At 44.1% G+C, this 27,622-nt stretch overlaps 1 protein-coding gene across 8 annotated transcripts in view; it reads left to right on the top strand.

The window, feature by feature from the left end:
• Nucleotides 1-3,514: 3,514 nt before the first annotated feature.
• LOC147605060 (tRNA modification GTPase) overlaps nucleotides 3,515-27,622 on the top strand; it is a 76,620-nt gene continuing 52,512 nt past the window's right edge. For 3 of the 8 annotated variants that reach the window (XM_086793981.1, XM_086793978.1, XM_086793977.1), the window contains exons 1-2: nucleotides 3,519-3,674; nucleotides 4,152-4,285. In XM_086793981.1, coding sequence (XP_086650107.1) covers nucleotides 3,625-3,674; nucleotides 4,152-4,285 — 184 coding nt within the window. In that variant the 5' untranslated portion in view covers nucleotides 3,519-3,624. Of the gene's footprint in view, nucleotides 3,728-4,151; nucleotides 4,286-27,622 lie in introns of all 8 variants that reach the window. The other 5 variants (XM_086793979.1, XM_086793976.1, XM_086793974.1 and 2 more) reach the window with 4 other exon arrangements.

Here is a 27,622-nt window from a genome sequence, read left to right as displayed (position 1 = left end):
ACTTTGTCCTATATGTCCTAATCTCATATACTTATTAACATGGGTATTGATTCATGTGTATTTATTCCACCATGTTATAAATGAGCCTGGGTATTCATGTTGGAAAAAGTGAGAGATGACACTAGCATCCTAGGTGGATTACCTTTAAGAGTCGTTAGACTAAGGTCATAGAGACCTTTACTTTGCAACATTTAAAATTGGAAAGAACATCCTAGATTCCAAAAGTGAGAACACACACACACACACACACACACTAAGGTCATGGCATAGTGTGGAGCAGCTATTATTTTCCATGCCTTCTACGATGGACTTTACAATGAAAAGCACATCAAATGACAAATGTATGTAGCCTAATTACTAAAATGTTATGGATGTAGCACCCAAAAAGTGTGCCAAAAATTACACAAATTATGGATTTAATATCCTTCTCCACTTAGCTTATGAATGTTCTCCTAAGCATTGAAAAGAGAACCTCCATCTCGAACATGTCAAGGATGAAATCACAAGCACCTACAATTCACTTCTCTTCACATTGGACCACCTCAATCAGTACTAGCGTCCACTTCACTTAGAAGAGAAATCCTCCCTACACACCAACAAAGATACCCACGATTTCAGCAAAAAGGGACAAATGCACCACCATCATTGAAGCACATTGGGCCAAGGGTAAAGCCATGCACAAAATCCCACTATAAAAGAAATGACCCTCACATAAGATAGACTTGAAACTCTCCACCCAGATTATGTGTGTCTCCCAAATTTTAAAGAGGTATTTTTTATCGACGTGGGTAACAAAAACATAAACTATGTAAATGGCCCGACTATTTATTATCATTCCTATGTGTTGGTGGGTTTGGCTTCTTAGCAAGGGAGCATGTGTATTGAAATTTCCACATGTTGGCATGTGAACATAAGCTTTGGAAAGCCCCTTCACATAAGAAAAATAAGGTAGGGTCTTTATATATTCAAAAACAATAAGGTTATTAACCTTATCTTTCCCCATTTCTACTTTAGAAAAGGTGTCATCACATTTATACTATGTTAATGCCATTGCCATTCAAAGGAGCGTGTGGACCAATGTTGCCATGATGAGGACCCCGCCATCAAGATCTGCCCAAAAATCTAGCATGACTAGCTCCTCCCATCATGTGTAGCCTTGAAGCTATCTCACCTTCCTTCCTTCTTCTTATTGCCCTCCTCGTATGTGGGTTTCTTCTTAGTGATAGGATTCTTTCCAATGGGCTCCACGCTTTTCTTGGCTCTGATCTTTTGTTTGAAGATTCTTTTTATCTTCTTGATTAACTTTAACGATGACACCATAATAGCAATATTCATCTTGTCTTCTTCCTCATTCACTGTTGCTGCAGATCCTCCAATTTTGAATGCAGCCCTAAAATTCTCCAATTTTAGCTCATCTCCAATCGTCACAAGTTTCTTTGCAACCTACCCTTGACCATGTTAGTCCAATTATTTCTTTCTCCTTTTCCTCTTTCACTATTTGTGTAACAATATTCCTTACTCCTCTTGCAGATTCCGATCCCTAGTTCTCAGCCATTGCACCAATGAATAGTCCCCTACCACAATACCCAAGTACACCTTCCATGGCCTCAAAACTTGTCAAGAGATGCTCTCAAACAAGAAAATTCAACCCAATCACACTCAACAGTTGTGTGAAAGAAGAGAAATAATCATCATCATCATCTAATTCGCTCTCTTCCTCAGTCTCTCCCTCCATTGATAAACCAAGAAAAGTGCATAACCATAGAGCCAATCATTGTGCAAAGAACCAAGAGAGAGGAAAAAGTGGAAAGAGGAGGTATCTAAATCAACCATGCAATCCCCTTTCAACCAACCCTCCTAACCACCTTCTTTTCTTGATCTTTTATTAATATTTAAAAAATTTGATTACATTTTTATACTAAGGTTATAGAGACCTTTACTATGCGACATATAAAATTCGGAAAAACTTCCTAACACCCTTCCAAAAGCGAGAACACACACACACACTAAGGTCATGGCAATGAATTGTACAAACCCACTATTATTTGCCACGTCTTTTACAATGAAAATCACATCAAATGGCAAATGTGTGGAGCAAATTTGCTAAAATGTTATCGATGTAGCACCTAGAAGTGTGTCAAAAATTACACAAATTATGGGGTTAACAGCAAGAATATGGCTAACACAAACTACCATTACTCTGATCTCTAACAAGTAAGGAGAACAAGGGAAAGCGGCTTTTGCAAATGGAAAAAAAGGAGCACCAAAGAGAGTTGAGAATACATAAATTCTAAAAGAAGTGGCAAGATTATATCCAAATTATCCACTTGAAAAATTCAATGAATTGTGGTTAATTTACAAGTTAAGCTTTAACATAAGTAGGCCAATTGGGCAAAGCATTCAATGTCAATTCAAGTCTTGGACATGCCAACACAATCAATTTGTCCTAGATGAGATAGCAGCCCCCAAGATTTCATATTATGTAGAGCTTCCTCTTGAGAATAGGGAGCTCACTTGAAGAATAAAGAACCTTTGAGCAAAACTATACAATCTCTATTTGAAGGTATTATGGGAGTGAGAAAGAAAGCATGACCATTTACCACCCAAGGAAGGTACTAGAGTGATAAGGAAGTGGCTAGAAAATGATATCCTTACCATTATCATCAGCAAGTGGCTAGAAAATAATATTCTTACCATTATCATCAATCAACTGCCTTAGCCACATAGACTCTTCTAAGCTATCACCCCTAGAGGACGCCTTACCTCATTTCTTAATGGTTATACTTGCAGAAGCACAAACCGTTTTGCGAAATGGAGGAAGAGAGTAGTGGCCCTATTGTCCTACTCCTAATCTTGACCCTATTGTCCTCTCATCCACTTCACACTCTCTATAACCTATGGGTGATGCAGTTTTCTTAAAAAAATGTTTCTAAAGAAGCTTACTCTCTTATTAGGAATCACTTGGATGTTTTCCATGAGGTAGATGTGGCAAGTTTTCCTTCACCTTGTGGTGCACAATGGTGGTCTTACCTCATAGTGTGAGTTTATGGTCTTACCTCATCCACTTCACACTCTCTATAACCTATGGGTGATGCAGTTTTCTTAAAAAAATGTTTCTAAAGAAGCTTACTCTCTTATTAGGAATCACTTGGATGTTTTCCATGAGGTAGATGTGGCAAGTTTTCCTTCACCTTGTGGTGCACAATGGTGGTCTTACCTCATAGTGTGAGTTTATGGTCTTACCTTGTTGCACAAGTAATGGTCTGGCCTTATGTTGCAGGTTGATGGTCTCACTTGATGTTGCTAGTTAATCTTACCTTGCATAGTGTAAGTTGGAGATCTTGCCTCATGTTAAAAAATCCTGAATGAGATTAAAAAAGAGTAGATAGTAGAGTTTCTGGGTTTGGTGTATGTAAGATTTGGAACAGTTAATATAAATAAATATTATTGATCCCAAAAAAAACTAAATCCAGGATTTCTGTTTTCTCTCTCTCCTTGTGCATGCGTTGTCCATGGTTAATATGTAATGTAATAATGGATAGATAGATAGGTAACTTTACATGAATAATTATTGTATAAAAATTCACTGCTTGAATAATATCTGTTTATGCCTGCTGCGAGACTATGGCGTGCCGAATTTTCGATATTCCAATGATCGCTCGTCGTTTGCCAGGGTATGTTATCATCAATCACTGAAGCGAGAGCTGAACGTGGTTTGTTTCGGACGGTAGGTTCAGGGTTTACCAAAATGGGTCTTTAATTGTTTTTGATGCTAGGCTTAGGGTTTACCGGATGGCTCGTGTCTAATGGCAGGGTGTAGGGTTTGGCGTTAGGGTTATTGTCTGATAATGCTAGGGTTAGTTTTTTATGGAATGTTTGTTTTTTTCCTTGAAGGGTTGTTTCTGATGATGCTAGGGTTAGTTTTTTATGGAATGTTTGTTTTTGGGTTCTCTCTGACAATTCTAGGCTAGGGTTTTGGGGAATGTCTCGTTTATGGACTGTTTCCGATGATACTAGGCTAGGATTGGGTGGAATATCTCGTTTCTGGGTTCATTTCTAGTGATGCTAGGGTCAGGGTATAATTTCTACTGATGATGCTAGGGTTTGGGTTTGTGGGAGTAGTTTATTTATGAGGTGTTTGGCAATGTCAGGGTTAGGGTTTGGCGGAATCACAGTAAGAGTCATATTAGCAAAACCAACCGACTGCAAGTGCAGTGCAATGAGAGAGGAGCTTTACGGACTTTGATCACGGCGATTTCTTCTACATTTGAAGAACGTAGCTTGGGTAAGATGGAAAGCATTCCTTTTATTTTGGAGTTGGACAATCTCAGCATGCCCATGAGGGTTCACATGCATTCAGTGACAATGTCATAGCAAAAATTGTTCAGAAGAACTTATGGGTGTTCAAGTAAAAACATCGTGTTATTTTTGGTTTCATGCGCATATTACATCTATGTGAGCAACTCTGTTGTCAACACTTGGCAGTTTCCTTGGTTGGACAGTTGGCTCTCTCCTTAATTACTTGGCACTTCGCTAGGTTCTTGTTTTGACACTTGGTACTGTCCTTGGTTTGCTACTTTGGCACTATTCTTATTTCGACACATGGCACTGTCATTATTTTGACACTTGGCACTATCCTTATTTTGACACTTGGGCATTGTCCTGGGTTTGATGTTGGGCACTATCATTGGTTCAACAGGGGCCTCATGTATGATGTATATGCTTTATTGACACAACTATCCTCGGAAGGACTTCCATGGCAGTCATGTGGAGGTAATGGACATTGAACCACTTTTGACACATTGGAACAAAAGGATAGCCCTAATCAATCTATGATCTTGAAAAGGAGCTGTTTTGTGAAGATCTCTAGAAGGTGGAGGAGACCTAGAGCTACAATGCATAGGTGAGGTGGAGAGGCGATGGAGTAGTGATTTGAGAAGGGTATGAACCCCTTTCTTATGTGGGCAGCCCAAGACCGGTTGGACAAGGCTTGGGCCAGGGCTGGGCAGTGGGCACACTTCAAGCATCATATGACCGCAAAAGAGGGTGTTACCTCACATGTATGTTAGGATTAGGGTTAGGGTTTGTAGCCGCTCACACGTGCGTGCTCACACAGTCGTGAGCAAGGAGGAGGCACAATACCCTATGTTGATCGAGTGTACCACAATGCTAGTACAAAATGATAGGTGAGAGTGACCTAAAGCATAAAAGTCACTTCACACACACACTCCTAAAAGTGAGATAGAGTGTGTTCCTGTGCACGGGAAAAAACCTCCTAGTGAGTGGAAAAGTCCCTCGGCTGGTCATAGAGTGTTCACACACCACGTCCCATGACATAGATGTCTACAAATCCCCCTTGGAGTGATGATGTGAACAGGTACAAAGATATGGCGAATCAATCCCCAAAAGAAGTCACTACACACACATACTTCAATAATTGAGATAGAGTGTGTTTCTGTGCACAGGCAAAAACCTCCTAGTGAGTGGAAAAGTCCCTCGGCTAGTTATAGAGTGTTCACACACCACGTCCCATGACATAGATGTCTACAAATCCCCCTTGGAGTGATGATGTGAATAGGTACACGGATATGGCGGATCAATCCCCAAAAGGCAAGAAGCCCAAATCTTTGCGAAAGGCTTCAAACTTTTCATGAGGAATAGTCTTCATGAACAAATTTGCGACATTGTCATGTGTAGAGACATACACCAAGCTGATCTCTCCTGCATGGAGCCTCTCCCTGACATAATGGTAATGCACCTCAATGTGCTTTGGGTAAGCATGAAACACTGGATTGCCAATGTGCTCTGAGAATTAGTGTAGAAAGGAGTGGAGGATTGCTGTCCAACACTAAGATCTGCCAAAAGGCTATTGAGCCATACACTCCATGGTAGTTGTGAATGTTGCCCTATACACAGCTCTACAACTAGATGTGGTCATTGTCTTTCATTCATGTAATTATTTTGTTTTGTTTTCTTGTTTCTTGTTTTTGCTTTTTGTTTTTTGTTTTTTGTTTTTTTTTTGTTTTTGTTTTTAGTTTATTGTTTTGGTTTGTTTTGTTTTATTTATTTATTTTGGTTTTTTTTGTTTTTGTTAATGTCTTAATTAAAAGTCTTCGTTTGATATTATCTTTTGATTTCCTCTCCTTAGTAGCTAGGTTTGTTAGTTTATTTATTTTTGATCTTTCAGATGCTTGGTTTTGGTCTTTGTCCTTCTTCACTATTATTTCTTTCTTAAATCTCTTAATTCGTAAGTTTAGATTTTTCTGACCTTATGAAGGTATATATAACCAAGAAAGAAGCAAAATTCGCTAGTGGACATGTGGGTGTCAAAACAACCAGCCTAGTTATTATTGTTGAAAGCATGCAACTCATAATCACCCCCCCCCCCCCCCCCGCGGCATAGTACAATCCAAGGAATGGACTGGCTTTCAAGTGTTTGAATACTCTCTTCACATGATGCGAATGTTTCGTATCTGGGCTGTGCATGAATATGCTCAATAAAGAGATCACATACTGAATATTTGGCCTGGTATTGCACAAGTAGATAAGGCATCCAACAGCATGCATATAAAGTCGCATCAAATGGATCACCTGGTGAGCTTAGCACCTGTCTTAGTAGGTGTAGCAACATGCTTACAATTCTCAAGACCAAATCTCATAAGCAATCTTTGTATGTATTTAGATTGCATAACAAAAACGCCATCATGAGGTTGGACAAACTCAACACCCAAGTAGTAGTGCAATAGACCAAAATCTGTCATCTCAAATGACTCTTGTAATCAGCTTTGAAAGCTAAAATAATGTCCTCATGTGGTCTTGTAAGCAGCACGTCATCAACATATAGAGTGATGACCAACAAATCCTCTTTGTTGTTCTTGACGTAGAGGGCGCTCTATGTTAGACGATTGTAAAAACCATGAGCAAGTAAGTAGGCATGAATCTTCTTGTTTAAGACCGTACAAAGCCTTTTTTACCCTGCATACTTGATGCTCTTGTCCTTTTGAACAAAACCACGGGGTTGAGATACATACACCTCTTCATGTAAATCCCCATTCAAAAAGATTGTTTTTATATCCGACTGATTTACTTGCCAACCATGATGAGCAGCCAGTGCACTTGATGGTAGTCATGCGTGAAGTGGGAGCGAAGGTCTCCTCATAATCTATTTGGTGGCAGTTCTACATGAGGCATATCCTGTATCATTTTATGTCTTTGCAATAGCATCAAACTGCGTACTTTTCAAGGAAAATGCAGTATCAAAAGATGAGGTTTTGCGGGTCGAAAATCTTGTAAAGGTGGACAAGAGGGCTCCTGAAGAGACACAAAATCCCACATTGTCACATGCACTCTGCATTGTAGTGCATGGTGACAAGATGGCTCATCATCATTGCAACACTGTACAGCAGTAGAACCCTTTAGGATTTGATATTTGTCATACGCCGTGACCCCATTGTAATCCTCAGTCCAGGATATGTCAGCTATGAGCTACGTAGGTCATTCCTCAGCCTTTCAGTCATCAATCAGTCATTCAAAGTCCCTTAAACCAGTTGGAGAGAATCATTCATGCATGTAGAAGTCAGTAGAAGCCTTAGGGTTTGCATCAGATCATGTTTGCATTTTGCATAACATTCATCCCATATGCATATAGACCATCTAGATCATTGCAAAACACTCAGAATATCATCCAGTATTTTTTCCATATTTTTATATCATTTATCTAGCATTTTGCCATATTATTATCAACAATATTCATTTAATACAAGACATGAAGCAGTCAGCTAGGCCGGCCGACCTGCTCATGAAAAGCATATAAATAGCATCACTTGCTCATTCCATAATCATTCAACCATCAGCCTTCAAGCATTTCATCCTTCAGCACAAGGAGCATCAATGATTGAGCATCCAGCTCCTCATCATCAAAACGCAGCACCATTCAGCATTCAGCCACTTCAGAACCCAGCGTTTTCAGCATATACACAGTTTTCAGCATTCATTCATTCATCATTTTGCTACAGCCCCTCATTCATTTTCAGCACATACACTCAGCCCAGAACAGTCCCAAAGCTGCCCATCTCTCAGCCTCAGATTTGCGTTCATTCATTTTCAGCACATGCACTCAGCCTAGAACAGTCCCAAAGCTGTCCATCTCTCAGCCTCAGATTTGCAGCCTTCCTACATTCCTTTGGAAGAGTGCATAGGCTTGAAGGTAAAACGCATGCATTCATTCATTTTCAGCACATACACTCAGCCTAGAACAGTCCCAAAGCTGCCCATCTCTCAGCCTCAAATTTGCAGCCTTCCTACATTCCATTGGAAGAGTGCATTGAGATCGGTCATCATTGGTGCTTCTACTACAGCCGTGTAGAGTTCAACCCGACTCTTGGTCTTTCAAAGATCTTGCGTTTGGCTTATCTATAGTCCAAAGTCAGTCCCTCAGTCATTCTCTTTAAAGATAATAAAGCAAATACTCCTAGCAACAGGAGGGGCCCTTCAGTGAGTAATTTGGAACCCAATAAGGTGTACCGATCTATCTCTCATCTCTTAAAGTTTGAAGTGCTAAAAGTGGATTGCTAAAGACTCACGAAACTCAGGATAAAGAAGGCGGTGTGAGACTTTGTGTGATAGGATCCTTCATTACGCATAATTCTGCTGCATGTTACATTGGTATCAGATTCAACTTGTCCACACACAACACATCCTAGCATGAGAGCATCCTTGGATGGTCAAACTTCGCTCCAGCACGACCACCGACTTCAGTAACATATCTACAGAGGAGAGTACACATTAATAGGAAGACGTCTCTCCCAAAGGAGACCTTGCTCTTCCGCCTACTACAGATGCCATCGCTCTACTCCGAGCACAGAACCAACTTCTTATGGAGCGTCTCCAACTCTTGGAGGCAACAGCAGCAAAACCCACTCCTCCAGTTACCCCCGACTTTGTCACCCTCTTCTTTTAGATGGAACAACAAAGATGAGAGAATGAAGCCAGACGGTGGGAAGAAAAAGCAGACAGACGAGACTATGAGGAAGCCCAACGCAGGATCGACGAAGACCGGCGTTAGGCTGAACTCGCTGCTCGCAAGCACCAACGAGAGCTCGATCGAGAGCGCATGTTACTTGAACACCAAAGGGAAAAGGAGGCCATACATCTAAAGTACCAGCACCGCTCTTCAGTTTTCCCACCCATAGGTGTCACTAGCAAGAATCCCACGACATGGACTACCGTCATTCGAACTCAACCGAATTTCAGTAAGTATGATGGTAAGTGTGATCATTTAGTTGTTAATCAGTTTATTCATATTGAGTGAGGCAGTCACTTGGTAGCAGCATTAGCCTAGTCTTCATACAAACCCGACCAGGTGTCACAGCTTTTCGCTGGGATACTTTTATCCATGACCTTACGACCTGATTTCTCCCTCCCCAGTATCTAACCAACCTCGCATATGAGTTCTATGGACTCAGACAAAACGGGTCACCCGTGCTTCAGTTTTTCAGTAAGGTTATAACTTTAGCACAATAGTTAGTGTTATCTGAGCAGGCCAAGATGGATCAATTCATTCGTGGATTAGATCCTAACATCCGGTTCACAGTTCGCAACTTTGAACCCAACACATATGACCGAGCTTTGACTCTGGCTCAAAATGAAGAAATGAGAACGAACGGAGGCAAGCCTAAACAACCGTAGTCTAGTACCAAACCCCAACAAAGGAAAGCTACTCCGTCTTCTAAAGACGTTAAGACAGACAACAATCCTAGCTCTAGTTTAGGAGATAAGGAATCCAAGCCTAAGAAAACCCCTGAGAAAAAGGCTAAAGCAGGCATCACTGGAGGATATCTTCCTCTAGAGGAGCAAAGGAAGTACCAGTCAAATAACAGACATTTTTTATGTCATACCATTGGGCATAGTAAGAAGGATTGTCAAAAATGGCAAGCGGAGCAAGCTTCCAAATAGCCTTCTTCTACAGTTGCCACAGTATCCCTCCCTCCTCCAGACCCGCCTACTACTACCAATGCGGTTCAGATCTTACCTTCTATGCATCCCATGCCATCCGTGGTGCTTGATGCTAAGCAGGAGGGTGAAGCTACAACCACACAAAAAAGCTTGATCCGAGCTTAGGGCTATGCTAAGGACCGCCAGTTCATAATCCTTTTTGACATGGGCAATTCTGAGGACGCCCTTTCTCCCTAGTTGGCTACCAATATGAGTTGTACCTTAGTGCCCTATCATTTGGAGGTGGACAGGTTTACACCTAGTCTCCGCACCCACATCTCTCAACGGGCACAACAGGCTGCCTTTGTTGGTAGAGAAGTGCAGGTCATACCTATTTTTGGCAAGTTGCGCATACACATTCAAGGCTATGTGGATCATGAGGATTTTCTTGTGGTGCCTTTGAATGGCTGTGATATATTGCTCAGAAAGCCTTGGCATACACGTATTGATCCGTGCAAGGCTTACATGACCAACAGGATCACCTTCATGCATAAAGGCCAAGAGCATGTAATTGATGCTAGTGAAGAGGATGATACCATTCTCCTTGTATCTCATGTATAAATTAAGAAAGTAATGAAAAAGAGTGTTTTTGTGTACTTGATTTTTGTACGAGATCATGTTGAGGAAAATAATATACATGTAAACACTCTTAGTAATGATAGGCTGAAATTCTTACAAGAACACAATGATTGTTTTGTTGATGAGTTACCAAATGAGTTGCCACCCGTACTACCCGAAGATCTTGTGCCGGGTAGCGCATCACCTAATAGGCCAGCCTATCTTGTAAGTGCATCCCAAAAAGAGGAGGTCATGAAGCAAGTGAATGAGCTTCTTGAGAAGGGTTTGGTTCAGCCAAGCTCTTCCCCATATTGTTCACCCGTTCTTTTAGTTCAAAAGAAGGATGAATCCTTTCGTATGTGTGTGGATTATAGAGCTTTGAATAAGCTTACCATCAAGAATCGGTTTCCGATTCCACGCATAGACGACATCCTTGACAAGTTGGATGGATCGGCATGCTTTAGCCGAATTGATCTCAAGAGTGGATATCATCAAGTGCGTGTAGTGCCAGAGGATGTACACAAAACTGCTTTCAGGACAGCATTTGGGCTTTATGAGTATCTTGTTATGCCTTTTGGTCTTACAAATGCCCCGACTACATTCAATAGAATGATGGATCGCATATTCCGTGAGTATAAGAAATTTACAGGTGTCTTCTTTGATGACATCGTAGTCTTCTTGAAGACCGAAGAAGAGCATAGAGCTCATTTGGCCATTGTTTTTGAAGAACTCCGTAAGCATAAACTCTTCATAAATGCAAAGAAGAGTGAGTTCTTCTTGACAGAGATACATTATCTTGGACATATTGTGTCCAAATATGGAGTGCGGATGGATCCTGCAAAGATTGATGCAATTCGGAATTGGCCCGAATTGAGTTCGATGCATAAGATCCGTAGTTTCTTGGATTATGCTCTTACTACTGCAGGTTTATTTGGCACTTTGCATGGATTGCTTCTCCTTTGCATGATTTGACAAAGAAGAAGGCCGTGTTCAAATGGACTAATGTAGAGAGGGATGCATTCCTCAAATTGAAAGATGCAACTACTCATGGTCCAGTGTTGATCATTCCGGATTTGCAAAAGCCTTTGTGTGGAATCATGAATGTGATGCATCTGGAAATTGCATAGGAGCTGTCCTTAATCAAGAGAGACATGCCGTGGCTTATGAGAGCCGTAGATTGCATGATGGAGACCTATCTCTTGGCATTTATGAGAAAGAGCTCTTGGCTGTAATTCATGCACTTACTATATGGAAACATTATCTTCTTGGGGCTGATTTCACTGTGAAGATAGATCACCAGAGTTTGAGGTATTTTCTTACCCAAACTAAGTTGTCAGAGAAGCATACGAGGATGGTTAATTTCCTCTCTATGTTTCATTTTCAAATCTCTAGAGATTGGTGTCTCCTTCATGAGGGCTGTTGGGCTGCATTTTCTGCACATTCTCCTTCCCAACTCCATTTCCAAGCTTGCTAAGGTGATTTTTAACAATCAGAAAGGACTCCACCAAAGGCAAGGCCTTAGTGCTACAGTTCCCGGACGAGGAGAGTAGGATGAGCTTTATGAGAAGACGGGCTATCTTGAGGAGCTTGCCAGGGGACCCCATCTACTTCGATGATGACCTCACATGGATGCAACTGGAGCACAGAAGATTATGCATGCTGAAGATCAAGGCGGCACGCAAAGAAGGGAAGAAGGCACATTATAGGGATGGTCACATCTACATTGATGGTCACATTATAGGGATGGTCACATCTACATTGATGGGAAGAGGGTTGAGTAGCGCCATCTGGCCTATGAGACACGGAGGAAACAACATGAAGACAAAGAGATACACATAGCAATCTGGAACTGTAATGGAGTCCTATGGACACACCCAGGGAGACTTGAGGAGGTGATGGAGGGCCAGGATATCATCTTGATGACAGAGACACATGAGAGCCCGGAGAGGGGCTTACCACGAGTTGAGGGTTATCAGTGGGAGTCAGCTCACCGACAGGGGATGAGACAGGCCACCTCCCGAGGTTCAGGAGGTATTGCAGTGCTTTTCAGACATGGGTTACATGAGCATGTTCGAGTTGTAGCACGAGACTCGGAGGCGAGATACATGTGGATTAGCTTACGCCTCTCGGAGACCAGATGGATTTATATTGCCCTTTGCTACTTTCCTTCGAAAGGGTCGCGGTTTGCCACCACCGAGGAGCCGGGTGGAGGAGAGGCTAGTGAGTCTCCATACTCTGTCTTATCTGAGGAGATCTTACACTATTCGACATTGGGAGAAGTCTTCTTGATGGGGGACTTCAATGCACGGACTCAGCGCAGGCAGTGCGAGATCTATCACTTTGAGGATCCCTTGAGACTAGAGCCGCTAGCTACAGAGGATACAGGGACAACTCGGATCTCTGCTGATGGAGGAGCTGACAGCACTGGATATGGGCAACATTTGCTGGAGTTTGGGATGACTCAGTGGCCAGATTCAGGTGGGCTGACTTGCTTTCCAGTGGGAGGCGGCAGTAGTACAGTGGATTATGTGATGGGATCCCGGGAGGCAACAGATATGGTGTCTCACTTCACCGTGCCACCATGCCCCATTGGGGCGGATCATACATACCTATCCCTCACTTTTAGGAGCTTACTGGAGACCCACCCACCCATCATACAGCCACCACGCACTATTTTTCACTTCACTCAGGACCTTGCCGAGGTGTACGACTATCATGTTCATGATCAGCTATTTGCCTTAGATCCATCGGCACCCATGGCCATGCTCACCTCCCAGCTCTCACATGTACTGCACTCCGCAGCCGCGAGGAGTTTCCCATACCACATACAGATAGGACGGCCACCTACATCTGGGAGCATGCCCCAGAACCGATGGTATGATGATGAGTGCAGAAACCTTTACCGCAGTCTACGAGTGCAGAGGGCGCGCGCGGGGAGATCACCCAGAGGCAGGCAGGCAGGCAGGCAGGAGGATGCATATTCTCACCCGCCGTAAGCGGTGAGCTTATGAGGAGGCTCAGTACTGGGACACATATCACATGCTCATGAGCAGAGATGCTGCTGCTGTTGCTTGGAGGAGACTCAGAGAGCCCCGTCCTCCCACACCTATTGCCGATCCTTAGACCTGGCAGACATATGCAGAGAGACTTTATGATGTGCCTGCACAGCTCCCTATACCACAGCCCACAGAGCCATGCTCCACAGTCTCCACCTTCTTCACCCCACCTATGGTTAGGAGGGCCATATGCCGACTCCAACATGGACGGGCGACAGATCATAGAGGATTACAGGGAGAGCATCTATGCTATTGATACATTGGCACCATTTCTTGCTCATCTCTTCAACAGAGCTCTGTCAGAGGGGTTTCCGGCTGAGTGGACGATGCACACTATTGTGCCGATCCATAAAGCGGGAGATGTACTAGACCCCGGGAACTACAGGACCATCATGATTGGCCATATATTGGCCAAACTATACGGGGCAGTTTTGGAGGCAGAGCTGAGCACTTATGCAGAGGTTGGGGGATTGAGAGCAGCAGGCCAGGCGGCAGGCTTCCGTCCAGCCTTCTCGACCATCGACCACATTTTTACATTGAGGTGCCTGATTGATCAGGCCAAGGCACGGAGGCAACGGCTCTATTGTTGCTTTGTGGATTTCCGGAAGGCATTTGATAATGTGCCCAGAGAGCGCCTCTTTCGGCGACTACAGACACTAGGCATACCTTCAGACATGATGGGCATATACAGGCTATATGAGCAGGTCTTTGGGAGAGTCCGATGCCCAGGAGGCTTGTCCGACACAGTTGCTAGCACCATTCGTGTGAAGCAGGGGTGCCCACTCTCCCCCACGCTCTTTGGGCTCTATGTTGATGAGGTGGTCGATTACATCACACAGGGAGGAGGCTCTGGGGTTGAGCTATCAGGTATTATTGTCCATGTTATGCTTTATGCTGATGACATCGTCTTGGTATCCGACATGCAGGTTGGGCTTCAAAGACACCTTGTGGCTCTTGATGACTTCTGCGCACAACAGGGGCTCACAGTGAACCTTGGGAAAACCAAGGTTATGATCTTCCACACTTCACCCGCAGTCAGGAGCCACACTACTCTCACATTAGCAGGAGGGCGGGTCGAGGTGGTGAGCTCTTATGTTTACCTTGGCATCACATTTACTAGCTCAGCTGGACGCTTCTCCATGGCTCAGGCAGTTCAAGACATAGTGACCCGGGGGTATGCAGCTCTTGCTGGCCTTGAGCGTCAGTGTCATCAAGCACATTTTCAGGAACCCCGCACGAAGGGGTGGCTCTTTGATACATTAGTGACACCAGCCTTGATGTATGCAGCAGCGGTTTGGGCACGAGGGCTTGCAGCCTCCACATGGGTACAGCTGGAGAGACCATAGATCTTGATCCTCTCGAGGATGATACGCAGCAAACCATCCGTCCCGCACGACATTGTTCGAGCTGAGTTTGCTGCACCACCTATGGCAGTGGAGGCATTGTTCCAGACGATCTCCTTTATATACAGGATGAGGGAGATGCCCACGGAGAGATTATCCCGCCGAGCTTTTGAGGCATCCAGACAGCTGGCCGAGGCTAGACACACTGGATCTTGGTATGCAGAGATGCTACAGTGGTTCTCACATCATGGGATAGACATTGAGCGGTTGCCACCTTTTCAGTATGATCAGTCTGCTCCACGGGGTTACCTCTCTCTCAATGAGAGGAACAGAGTGATGAGACAGTACATATGGGAGCACTACATACAGGAGACATGGATAGCACCAGAGAGCCCACTACCACCGAAAATGCTGTATTACAGAGACCACTTTATGAGCATCTCAGGGGATGGGTTTATACATCGACCGCAGTACATGGATGTATACATGCCACACAGCTCTTGCATTGCTATTGGATTGCTACGAGTCTCATCACATCAGCTAGAGATAGAGGCTGGGAGAGCAGCACGGGTTCCCAAAGCTGAGCGGATATGCAGATTGTGCTGCGAGGAGGTGGAGACTGAGGATCACTTTGTATGTAGATGTAGAGCCCACCAGGGGGTCAGAGATAGATATGCAGGATTGTTTGAGGAGCACTCTTCACTACATCAGTTGATGGAGGCCTCTGACCAGCGACAGCTTGGCAGACTACTACTAGAGCTTCATAGTTCTCGAGAGAGACTCCTCCAGACACCCGCTCCCACTAGGGGTGGGAGACAGTCCCAGCTCACAGATTTCTTCCAGAGAGCTATGCCAGTGCCAGCAGCTGATGTACCACGTGGGGTGACCGCACAGAGAGGAATTGAGAGCCAGGAGGAGACCTAGACAGACTGGACATAGAGCACCCCGACTCCGTCACCGAGAGATAGCAGCTATCCGAATGAGACACCAGATGGAGACACAGAGAGACTAGCTCGCTTTCATTCAGACTCAGGGTACATGTTCACGCCATTCACAGCCTCAGCATCGGCGATGTATGATATCTTATATCCCTCTTATGGCACTGGATGGAGTTAGACATAGATCTGCATAGCATGCTTGTACTACCCCTTCAGCATATAGAGATGCATCTTGCCTTAGCACTCCATCCACATCCCCACCCCCCCTTATATTGTTTGTATATGGGCTCCACCGATCCATGATGATTCACAGTTGTATCCAGACACATGTACACTTTTTCTTTTCTTTCTTTTCTTCCGATGACCGGAAGAACACAATTGTATTATTTTTTGTCTCATAGGCCGACTTTGGCCTCTCGTAGATGTTAATATCTCTCTCTCTCTCTCTCTCTCTCTCTCTCTCTCTCTCTCTCTCTCTCGTGTTTCCACTTTCCCTTCTTCCGCTCCACATTCTATCAAGTAGATGGTAGGGAACATGGACACTTGAGAGGGTAATGTGGATTGCAAGTCTTCATCGACAACCACGTGTTTGCAGTACTGTATTCATATGCATTGGTATGGAAATCTGGTCAGAAATGCCCATGACACTATGTACTTCATTCTCCCAAGATCAATATACTTTATTTGAGGGAGGGGTCGGCCGTTCCGGCTCATTGTGTGTCTCTTGTCAATTCAGCAATTTACTTCTTGTATTTGAGCAAGTGTCCATCAAATCTTAGTGTATTAAAGTGTATTGATTAGCATTGTGTTCAACCAAGTTACAGCCTGTCATGATTCGTAGGGATAAGAGCATTCTTGGCATTCCTATGATTTCTCATCTCCAAGTCCAACGAGCTATTCGCAAGGGAGGGGAAGGAGCATTGATTTATGCTCAGATAGCTTCTATCTCATCGATAACTGCTGTCTCATCTTCTTCTTCAGTCCCTCACTTGGCAGATCTCCTTTCTTGTTTAGACATTTTGCTTAAGGATGATCTCCCACCCAGTTTCCCACCCTCTCGTCTTGAGGATCATGGTATCGATTTGGTCCCTAGGGCAAAACCTCCTAGCAAGTTTCCCTATCGTCTTTCCAAGACTTTCAAGGGCAAGCTAGAACAGCAGTCAATACTCAAAACATTTGAAACCTGTTCCTTATGGACGCGTTTTCACAGTCACCCCACACCACCAAACACTTAAGTGGCTCCCGACGATGCCAAGTGCCTAGTGGAGTGATCAGGACACTAGACAATGTTAGCTTTTCCACCAACTTGGAGGAATGATCAAGTACATCCCTGGTTAGCATAACCCAGTAGCAGATGTTCTTAGTAGAAAGACCAGCATCCAGACCATTCAGGAGTCTACCATTCTCAAAATCTCTAGAAATGACTTAGATAGCATGACCAATCTGCATGTCGATTCCGTAGAGTTTGGTACTCAATACAGTTTGGTACTCAATAGAGTTTGGCCCTCAATGCTGAGCCTGGCCATAATTCAGTTCACAGACAGCCACATAAGTCTAGATGAGATGTCCACTTCAAGGAAGGGAATAGGGTCTATTTGCGCATCATGAAACAAAGATTGGACAAACGCTGTCCCAAGCTTTCTTTCCGTAGTTTTGGACCCTTTCCTATAGTTAAAAAGAGAAGTGATGTCTCCATGAAGTTGAAGTTGCCTAACAGTTAAACGATGCATGATGTTTTCCATGTTTCTTGGATAAAACCGTATGTTGGACCAGAAGTGTTTGATGTTTCAGACGAACAACAACCATACGTGGTAGACACATCCGAAGTCATTGAGCCTGAGCAGATCCTTCTTCATCGTTGAAAGCATGGTTCCAGTCTAAGACTCCGTCAGCTCTATACGAAGTTCCAAGATCGAGATACCCACGAAGCAGTTTGCAAAGAGTTCTTTCAAGAGTACCCCCAGTTGTTGCCGGATTACTTGGAAGCCATGAACCTATCGCTAAGCTAAGTAGAAGGAAATCTCACGTGCACTTTGCACTGTTGTGTCAAATCCCATAGATCTCCTCGTAGAACGCTCTTGGTACGAGACTCAAAACCTGCAAACAAACAAACAAACAAGAAGGGGTTGCAGGCCTGACTCACCACCCAACCATAACAGCCGTGGGCAAGCCCACAGACTTGACTATGCCCACCGAGCCACGAGCTGAGCTAACTAGGTTGACGTACCAACCAATCTCTACCTCGCGACGTCCCATACCGCCACGAAGCTACCCTCGCGGGCCTCCAGATTGCTGCCGGCCTCGGCTGCGTAAAGCAGGTGCACGTCTGCACTAGATCCAGGCTCCAGACCATAGAGCTCTCACCAAAACATGCGAGACTCCATATGACTAATGACTAACCTTGGCCACCCTTTTATAGGCTCTTGGCCAGTCACCGGGCGTCCACACTTGGGCGCCCGCCCATCCATACTTGGGTGTTCGCCCGTTAGTCTAACCCTAACTCAGCTCGCCAATCAGTCTACCTAGCTCCAAGCTTCCCCAAACCTTGAAGCTAGTCTTGCGTGCGTGTAGCACACGGTAGATACACACTGTGCACATGACATACTCCCCTTCCTCTAAGAGCTCACTCCTGAGCTCACTAAAAAGCCAGGGTAATCTCTCTGAAGAGTAGTCAATGTCTCCCATGTAGCGTCCTTCTCAACATGATCCTTCCACTTAATCTTGTATTCCGTGATAAGCGTATTACGCAATCTTCTTTCACCAAATCCAAGAATCTTTTCAGGTTCTTGTGGAACGAATGTCATGTCCTCGACATCTATGATTTCTTGAGGAGTAACTAACTGGTCTGTTCCACCCAGTACTTCCTTAAGTCTACTGACATGAAATACAAGATGAATTTTAACATGAGAAGGCAAATCCAATTCATATGCAACTGAACCAATCTGTCGTGTAATACGAAATGGTCCACAGTATTTAGGGGATAAAATTTCGGAGATCGACCTGTCCGTAAAGTCTCGGAATCTTTCGGAACTCGCAAATATACCATCATTCCTTCAGAGTACTCTCTGGGTGAACGATGTCTATTAGAATAAAATCTGTCTCGATCTTGAGCACTTCTAATAGATTCCTTCGCAACTTGTAACATTTCTTGCATATCTTGCAAAAAATTACGTGCTGAAGTCCTGAGAATCCCACTCTAACTGGTGATCGAGGTTGAAAACCATACATAAGCATGAAAGGACTAAAACCTGTACTCGTATGCTTAGTACTGTTATATGCAAATTCTAACATAGGAAGATAATCCTCCCATGAACTCTATCTTTTGGATACATATGCTTGAAACATATTCTTCAAAATCTGATTCACTCTTTCAGTTTGGCCATCAGATTGAGGACGATCTGAAGAACTCAAATTCAAAGTTGTTTCCAACTTCTCAAAGCCAAGTTTCCAAAAATCACTCGTAAACTTAGAGTCCCTATCACTGACTATGTCTTGCGGCAACCCGTACAGTCTAAACAATTGCTCGATGAACTGCCGTGCTAATTGCGTAGCTGTAATAGTCTTCCGGGTCGGTAAAAATCTAGCCATTTTTGTTCAAGCGATCTACCACAACCCAAATTGAATCGTGGCATTGATGTGTTCTTGGCAACCCGGTAATAAAATCCATGGAAATACTTTCCCATTTATTACCTGGGATTCGCAAAGGATGCAATAACCCAGTTTGTCTAAAGCATTCAGCTTTATTAGCTTGACAAACTTGACACTTGAGAACATAATCTTCTACATACCCTTTCATCTTTGGCCAATAAAAAGTGTGTTTCACTAACGATAGTGTCCTGTGTACCCCAAGATGTCCAGCAGAAGGGGCATCGTGACACTCCTTAAGAATCTTGGACCTAATGTCCGAGATCTGTGGTACACAAATTTTGTCATTACGGAATAGTAAACCATTCCGAATCATCCACTGGTCTCCTGCAGCCTGAATGGTAGGCTGTTTAGTCATCGAGTCTTGGTCAATCAATGAGCTCCCGTCCTGGATCTTCTGCCAAAATGGACCAAAATAACTATCAGTCCTGCAAAGCCCTCTCAACGACTGAAATAAGTCAGTAGAAATCTCGGTGAACGACAACGTATTCACCTCTCTAATTCGACTAAGCACATCTGCAACACTATTCATGGACCCTTTCCGATAACGAATCTCAAAATCAAAATCTTGCATTAACTCAGCCCAACGAACTTTCCTTTCTCTCAAATCATCCGCATCACACACATACTTGATTGACTGATGATCAGTCAATACTACAAACTTGGAGCCATATAAATAATGTCTCCAAACATTGAGAGCATGAATCACAGCATAAAGCTCCTTCTCAAGGGTTGGCCAACGAGATTGAGTGTCGTCTAGCTTTTTACTTTCAAAAGCAACCGGTCTACCATCTTGAAATAGAGCAGCCCCGATGGCATAGTCACTGGCATCAGTTTCAAGAACATAAGGCCGACTAGGATCGGGTAATGCTAAGATAGGTGCTTCCTTGACTTTATCTTTCAAAAGTCTGAAGGCCATATCCAAATCGTTATTCCAAGTGATAGGTTGATTTGACTTATGTCCACGACCTTTCAACTCGTCGGTCATCGGTAGTGTGAGCTGAGAGTACTCCCGCACAGATTTCTGAAGAAAAACAACAAAACCGAGAAAAGAACGAAGTTGTTTCATTGTTCGCGGTATAGGTCAGTCCAGAACCTTCTAAACTCGGTCATAGTCAATGCTCAATCCATCTCTAGTGATCTTGTGTCCCAAGTAAATGATGTCTGTCATAAAAAACTCACATTTACTTAACTTAGCATATAGTCGATTCGTCTTAAAATAGATAAGACAATCGTGAGGTGTCGAACATGATTCTCAAGAGTACGACTATATATCAAAATATCATCCAGGAACACCACCACAAATTTCCCCAAATGTTCACGAAAAAGATCGTTCATCATTTGCTTGGAAAGTGGCTGGAGCATTGGTTAACCCAAAAGGTAAAACGAGAAACTCGTAATGGCCATACCTAGTCCGAAAGGCGATTCTTTCGACATGCCTTTCATGAATACGTATCTGATAATAGCCAGTACGTAAATCTATCTTCGTGAAATATTTCACTCTTGCTAACCGGTCAATCAGGTCATCTGATCTAGGGAGAGAATAACGGTTCTTAATTGTCAGCTTGTTCAATCTCTTGTAATCTATACACATTCTCCAGGTTTAGCCTTTCTTTTAAGCAACACAGGTGCACCCCAAGGTGATTTACTTGGACGGATCTGGCCCATTCTCAAATAATCATTGAGTTGTTTCGCCAACTCATCTTCCTCAGCTTGGCTCATCCTGTAAGGTGGAATACTAACAAGATGAGCACCAGGGATCAAGTCAATACGATGATCTAATGCCCTTTCAGGTGGCAAACCCGATGGCAGTTCCTTAGGAAATACATCTTGAAACGAATCAAGTATCTTCTGTAATTCTTTGCTTTCAAATACACTTAATTCATTGACATCCATGGAAGGTATGAGAAATGAAGAAAGTGAAATCAATACACAATGGAAAGCAATATACAAAGAAGAATCCATTATATTTCCAAAATCAACTGTATTTACAAGAGGTCCCTGAGAGGGATGTATACAATCACCTAAACTACTATACTGGGTATTCCTATGCTGAAAAGAAAAAATATGACTAGACCAATCTATCTGGACTTGAAGAGTCTTAAACCACTCAATCCCTAATAACAAGTCTACATGTTCTAGGTGCATAACATAGCATTCCAGGGTATATCTTTGTAGTCCTGAGTCCGGATTGGTAGCATCTCCACCTTTCGATCCCATACTTGCCTTCCCGTAGGTAGGCGTACCTCATGGGTATGATCGTTGGGTGTCGTATCAAGACTCAATTTTTGCACAAGTTTATAGTTAACAAAATTGTGTGAGCTGCTAGGGTCTAGAAGAATGTGGTTTCTATGGCCAATCACTTCTCCATAAACTCGGAGAAGATCATGCAAGCCAAAAACTTTAGAGTTGAACAAACAATCAGAACATGAACTAGGGCGAGAAAGTACAGTAACTGACGTACCTATCAAAGACAACTGGTTAGCTGCCTTTGGCTTGGGTCCTGCATTGGTCTTTGCACCCTTTTGCTTTGGGCACTCGTTACGCATGTGTCCTTTTTCTTCGCAGATGAAACAACGTCTCTCCTTCTTGAGCTTCAAAGCTTTAAGGAGTCGTTTCTTCTTCGCTGGTGTCGAACTTGAAGTCTTCGAAGGGTGGTCCGAAGACTTTCCTTCAGTCGTGTTAGCCATTGGTGCGGAGAACTTTCTTTTATGCTTGTTCCCCTGCTCAGTTACGGATAGACTTGGAAGAGACCATTGTATCATCATAGATACGAGCTGAATGAATGGCCTCATTCAAAGTTTTGCCTTTGTTATTTTTAACCTATTAACGGTATGAGTCTGGTAAACCGACTACGAAGAACCCCAAAAGAGTAGTGGGATCCATCTTTGTAGCTTTCATCTGCAAATCCCTAAAGTTATGGAGGTAAACCTCATAAGTGAGGTGCTGCGAGGTCATGGTCAAAGCTGTAAACCAGGCAACATCATCATAATCATCCTCTTTCTTCAGGAATTCCTTCTTGAAGACGTCTTCGAATTGTGCCCAAGTCGTTGGCTTAGGGTTGAGTTCCTTCCACCAAAGCAAAGCTTTGCCTGAGAGGAAACCTGCTGCTAACTGGATCTTTTTTCCATCATCATATGGATGAAACTGAAAATAGACTTGCCACTTATGTAGCCAAGTGTCCAGGATCTCCTTGGTACGTTGCTTTTGCTCGCCCCCGAACTGTTCCGGAATAATGTTGGGGCCTAAAGCAGAGGCCAAGGTATCCATACCCGAAAGAGTAGATAGAGTAGTGGTTAAAAGAGAGATGGAGTTCTGCAAAGCTTGCATCTGCGGAGCGATTTGTGTCTGAAGTTCCGAAGAAGAAGCTTCGAGAGCTTCGAGAGCTACTTTGAACTCTTGCAAATCAGATTTGGACACATAATCGTCAAAAAGATCGGCATCGGTATCTTCCGAAGAAGAAGCTTCGAGAGCTACTTTGAACTCTTGCAAATCAGATTTGGACACATAATCGTCAAAAAGATCGGCATCGGTATCTTCCGTAGCCTACAAGCCTTCGTGATCAACAAGGGGCACCAACTCGGATTCTTGGGTTGACATCGTGAAGAGAGCAAGTGGAGAGAGAATTCGATCTCGCACAAGAAAAGTGCGGGAGAACTTGAGAGCTTGAGAGCTTGAAAACTTGAGAGATGTGTGGCAAGAAGCCCACTTAAGGGGTTTATATAATCTTCCCCAAAAGCAACTTGAGCTTTTGCTTTTGTGTTTTTTTTTCAAAAAAAAGTTTAATCTAAAAAAAAACAAAAGCAAACTGAAGTTGGCGTGAATGCTTTTACTGGTTTCTTTCTTTTCTCCCCTTCTGGATTTAGCGCTGCCGGTGCGTGCGTTGCTGCCGTCGCCCACCTGGTTGCCGTCTCGCAAGCTTTCCTGCCGGCGTCACCTTCGCTCAGGTGTCCGCGGTGGCCTGCGCCAACCTACGCCTGGGCTTGGCCGCCTGTGCAGGCCTGGCCGCTTGACTGCGTAGGCCCAGGCGTCCGCCAGCCTGGCCGCCTACATAAGCATGGCCGGCTGCCAGCCTGGCCGCCTGCGTAGGCCTCGCTGCCTACACGCTTGCGTTTACAACTTCCGGTAGCCCACGACCAGCACGCGACCACGCTTAGTCCATCGATCGCTTCTCTCGCTCTCTCTCTCGTTCCAACAAACGCAAACATGCTTTTTTCTTTTTTCCTCTCAACAGTTCATACGACTGCAAAACACATCTTCAGCCTTCTTCTTGCAAAGCAAACAACCCTGCTAACCACCTACACCCTCATCACGGGTTTCTTTGATGAAAAAAACACATACTAATCTAAAAAACAGAAGTATGCATAGACAAAAAACTGTAAGCTTCTTGAACTCATACCTCTTCTTCGACCTCATCTTCTCTACCTACCAACTTGCTGGTTCACGAGGCATGCTCTGATACCACTGTCAAACCCCATAGATCTCGTAAAACGCTCCTGGTATGAGACTCAAAACCTGCAAACAAACAAACAAACAAGAAGGGGTTGCAGGCCTGACTCACCACCCAACCATAACAGCCGTGGGCAAGCCCACAGACTTGACTATGCCCACCGAGCCACGAGCTGAGCTAACTAGGTTGACGTACCAACCAATCTCTACCTCGCGACGTCCCATACCGCAACGAAGCTACCCTCGCGGGCCTCCAGATTGCTGCCGGCCCGCCTCGGCTGCGTAAAGCAGGTGCACGTTTGCACTAGATCCAGGCTCCAGACCATAGAGCTCTCACCAAAACATGCGAGACTCCATATGACTAATGACTAACCTTGGCCACCCTTTTATAGGCTCTTGGCCGATCATCGGGCGTCCACACTTGGATGCCCGCCCGTCCATACTTGGGTGCCCGCCCATTAGTCTAACCCTAATTCAGCTCGCCAATCACCCTGCCTAGCTCCAAGCTTCCCCAAACCTCGAAGCTAGTCTTGCGTGCGTGTAGCACACGGTAGATACACACTGTGCACATGACATGTTGTCACATGCACTCTGCACTCAGTGTATGGTGACAAACTGGCTCATCATCAGCAGTGCAACGATTATACATTATTAGAACCCAATAGGATGATATTTGTCGTATGCCGTGACCCCATTGTATATCCTCAGTCCAGGATAAGTCAGGCACGAGCTAAGTAGGTCATTCCTCAGCCTTAGCGGGTTAGTCAGTTAGTCAAGTCCCTTAACCCACTTGGAGAGAATCATTCGTGCATGTAAAGTCAGTAGAAGCCTTAGGGTTTGCATCAGAAAGCACTCTGCATTTTGCATAACATGCATTCATATGCCTGTGCATCATTTAGAACATCTCAGAAGCCTTAGGAAATTTACTAGGATTTATCTGGTATTTTTTCAATATTTTATGGTATTTATTTAGCATTTAATGCCATTTATAAACATAAAGTTTATTAAATTATGACCAGCCAACTTGACCAACCCCTATCTAGTATAAATAGGCTTGCATAGGGCTTAGTTCTTCATTCAGTCTTTAGAAAGCTAGGCGCCTTCATCCTCAGCATTAGGAGCATTCCCTACCTTCAGCCTAGACTGGTCCCAGCCCTTCTAGAGCTTGTGTTTGTGCTCTCAGCCTTCCCTGCAGTTTAACGCAGCCCTCCTGCAGTCCTATTCAGCAGCCAGCAGCTCCACAGTCCCTACAACCATCAGGCGTAGCCATCTGTACCCTAACGCAGCATACAGCCCATAGGCGCCTACATACAGCACCCTGCCAGGCCCCAGTACAGCAGGTACCTCTGCATTTTGAGCATAGATCACCACCAGCAGGTTTTCAGGTCAGTTCAGTCCTGCGTTTGCAGTTGTACAGCAGTTTACCTTGCCTCTTCAGCCCTACAGCAGTGCCTCTGCCTTCTGTGCATCATCCATACATGATACAGTCATCTAGTAAAGGTAACATATCATGCATAAGCATTTTCAGCATATTTACATAGCTTAGAACAGTCCACCGCAATCCTTTCTCAGCCTCAGGTGTGCAACCCTTCCTCATGCCGTCGGGAAGAGTGCATAGGCTCGAGATCAGTTCATTGGGGTGTTTGTACATCATCCATACATGATACAGTCATCTAGTAAAGGTAACATATCATGCATAAGCATTTTCAGCATATTTACATAGCTTAGAACAGTCCACCGCAATCCTTTCTCAGCCTCAGGTGTGCAACCCTTCCTCATGCCCTTGGGAAGAGTGCATAGGCTCGAGATCAGTTTATTGGGGTGTTTGTACAGCCGTGTACAGTTCAGCCAGGCTTCCGATCCTCCGAGATCTTGCGTTTGGCTTATCTACAGTCCACAATCATTCTCTCTGCAGTAATAAAGAAAATACTATCTCGGTAACGGGATAGGGGGCCCTTCAGTGTGGGTAATTTGGGATCCAATCAGGTGTACTGTTCTCATCTCTCTCTCTCTCATATCTCTCTAAAGTCTAAAGTATTTAAGTGGATTGCTGAACTCGCAAAACTCAGGATACAGAAGACGGTGTGAGCATTTGTGTGACAGGATCCTCCAATACAAAGACTTTCGCTGCATATTACATTGGTATTAGATTCAGCTTGTCCACACACACCGTATCCTAGCGTGGGGGCATCCTTGGATGGTCAGATTGTGTTCCGGCACGACCACCGACTTCAGCATCATGTCTACAGAAGAGAGTACTGATCAGCCGGAAGACGTCTCCCCCGAAGAAGACCATGTTCTTTTGTCTACAGCAGACACCATAGCTCTTCTTAGAGCTCAGAACCAGCTGCTCATGGAGCGTCTCCAACTAGGCAGCAGCAGCACGTCCTCCTCTGCCTCCAGCAGCACCCAACTACATCTCCCGCTTCTTCCAGATGGAACAACAAAGGAGAGAGGATGAGGCCCGAAGGAGAGAAGAACAAGCAGAAGCAGAAGCAAGAAAACAACAAGAAAAAACAGAAAGACGGGACTATGAGGAACCCCAACGCAGGATCGACGAAGACCGGAGTCAGGCTGAACTCGCCGCTCGGGAACACCAACGTGAGCTTGATCGAGAACGTATGTTACTCGAGCACCAACGGGAAAAGGAGGCCATACACTTGAGGTATCAGCATCTCTCCTCAGTATCCCCAGCCATAGGTGTCACCAGCCCGCAGTCCGCAGCAGCATCAACCACCATCATTCGCAGTCAACTAAACTTCAGTAAGTAGGATGGTAAGTGTGATCATTCAGCTGTTAATCAATTTATTCATCAGTTTAATGCTCATTTTCCACTAGCTAGGATCACAGACCCACAAGATAAATTCCACTTAGCGGCTCCCCATCTTACTGGTGAGGCAGTCACTTGGTGGCAACATTGGTCTAGTATTCATACAGACCAGACCATAGGTGTCACAACCTTTGACTAGGACATCTTTGTCCATGACCTGAAGACCAGATTTCTCCCGCCTCAGTACATGACCGATCTGGTATATGAGTTCTATGGAAAATTCTAAGCTAATTATTTTGACTGTGTGACGAATCTTTGAGGAAAAAGAAATATTTATCAATGAAGGTCTAGACATTGACCTTAAAAATATGGAGATAGAAATATATGAATAGAAAAAGGAAATCACTTTGGTTTCAAATCCCATTCACCTCACCTCTTGGCTACCCTCAATGTGGTCCAACATAGAGTGGGACCCAAAATTTTAAATTCCAAGGTTGAAGAGATTTCCATGTATATGATGAGTGCCACCTCTTATGAAGACATGCCTAGCAAAGAAGGATTAGATAAGAGTGATACTAAAAACATTCTCTCTGAATGCCTCTTCAAAGAAAAACAAACTAAGAAAGATAACAAATAAGACTGTGACTATTAGCCCTAATCCCCATCCTGATCTTGAAAGTGAAGGACGACTCAGACAAGACGGATCCCCAGTGCTTCAGTTTTGCGGTAAGGTTATCACTTTAGCACAGTAGTTAGGGTTATCTGCGCAGGCCAAGATGGAGCAATTCATTCGTGGATTGGATCCTAACATTCGGTTCACTGTTCGTAACTTCGAACCTAGTACATATGACCGGGCTCTCACTCTCGCTC

This window comes from Cibotium barometz, chromosome 60 (assembly GCF_041138505.1).
Source record: "Cibotium barometz isolate CiBa-2024 chromosome 60, ASM4113850v1, whole genome shotgun sequence".
Lineage (NCBI taxonomy): Eukaryota > Viridiplantae > Streptophyta > Polypodiopsida > Cyatheales > Cibotiaceae > Cibotium > Cibotium barometz.
Note: the sequence above shows the minus strand (reverse complement) of the source record. Positions and strands in the feature narration are given on the sequence as shown.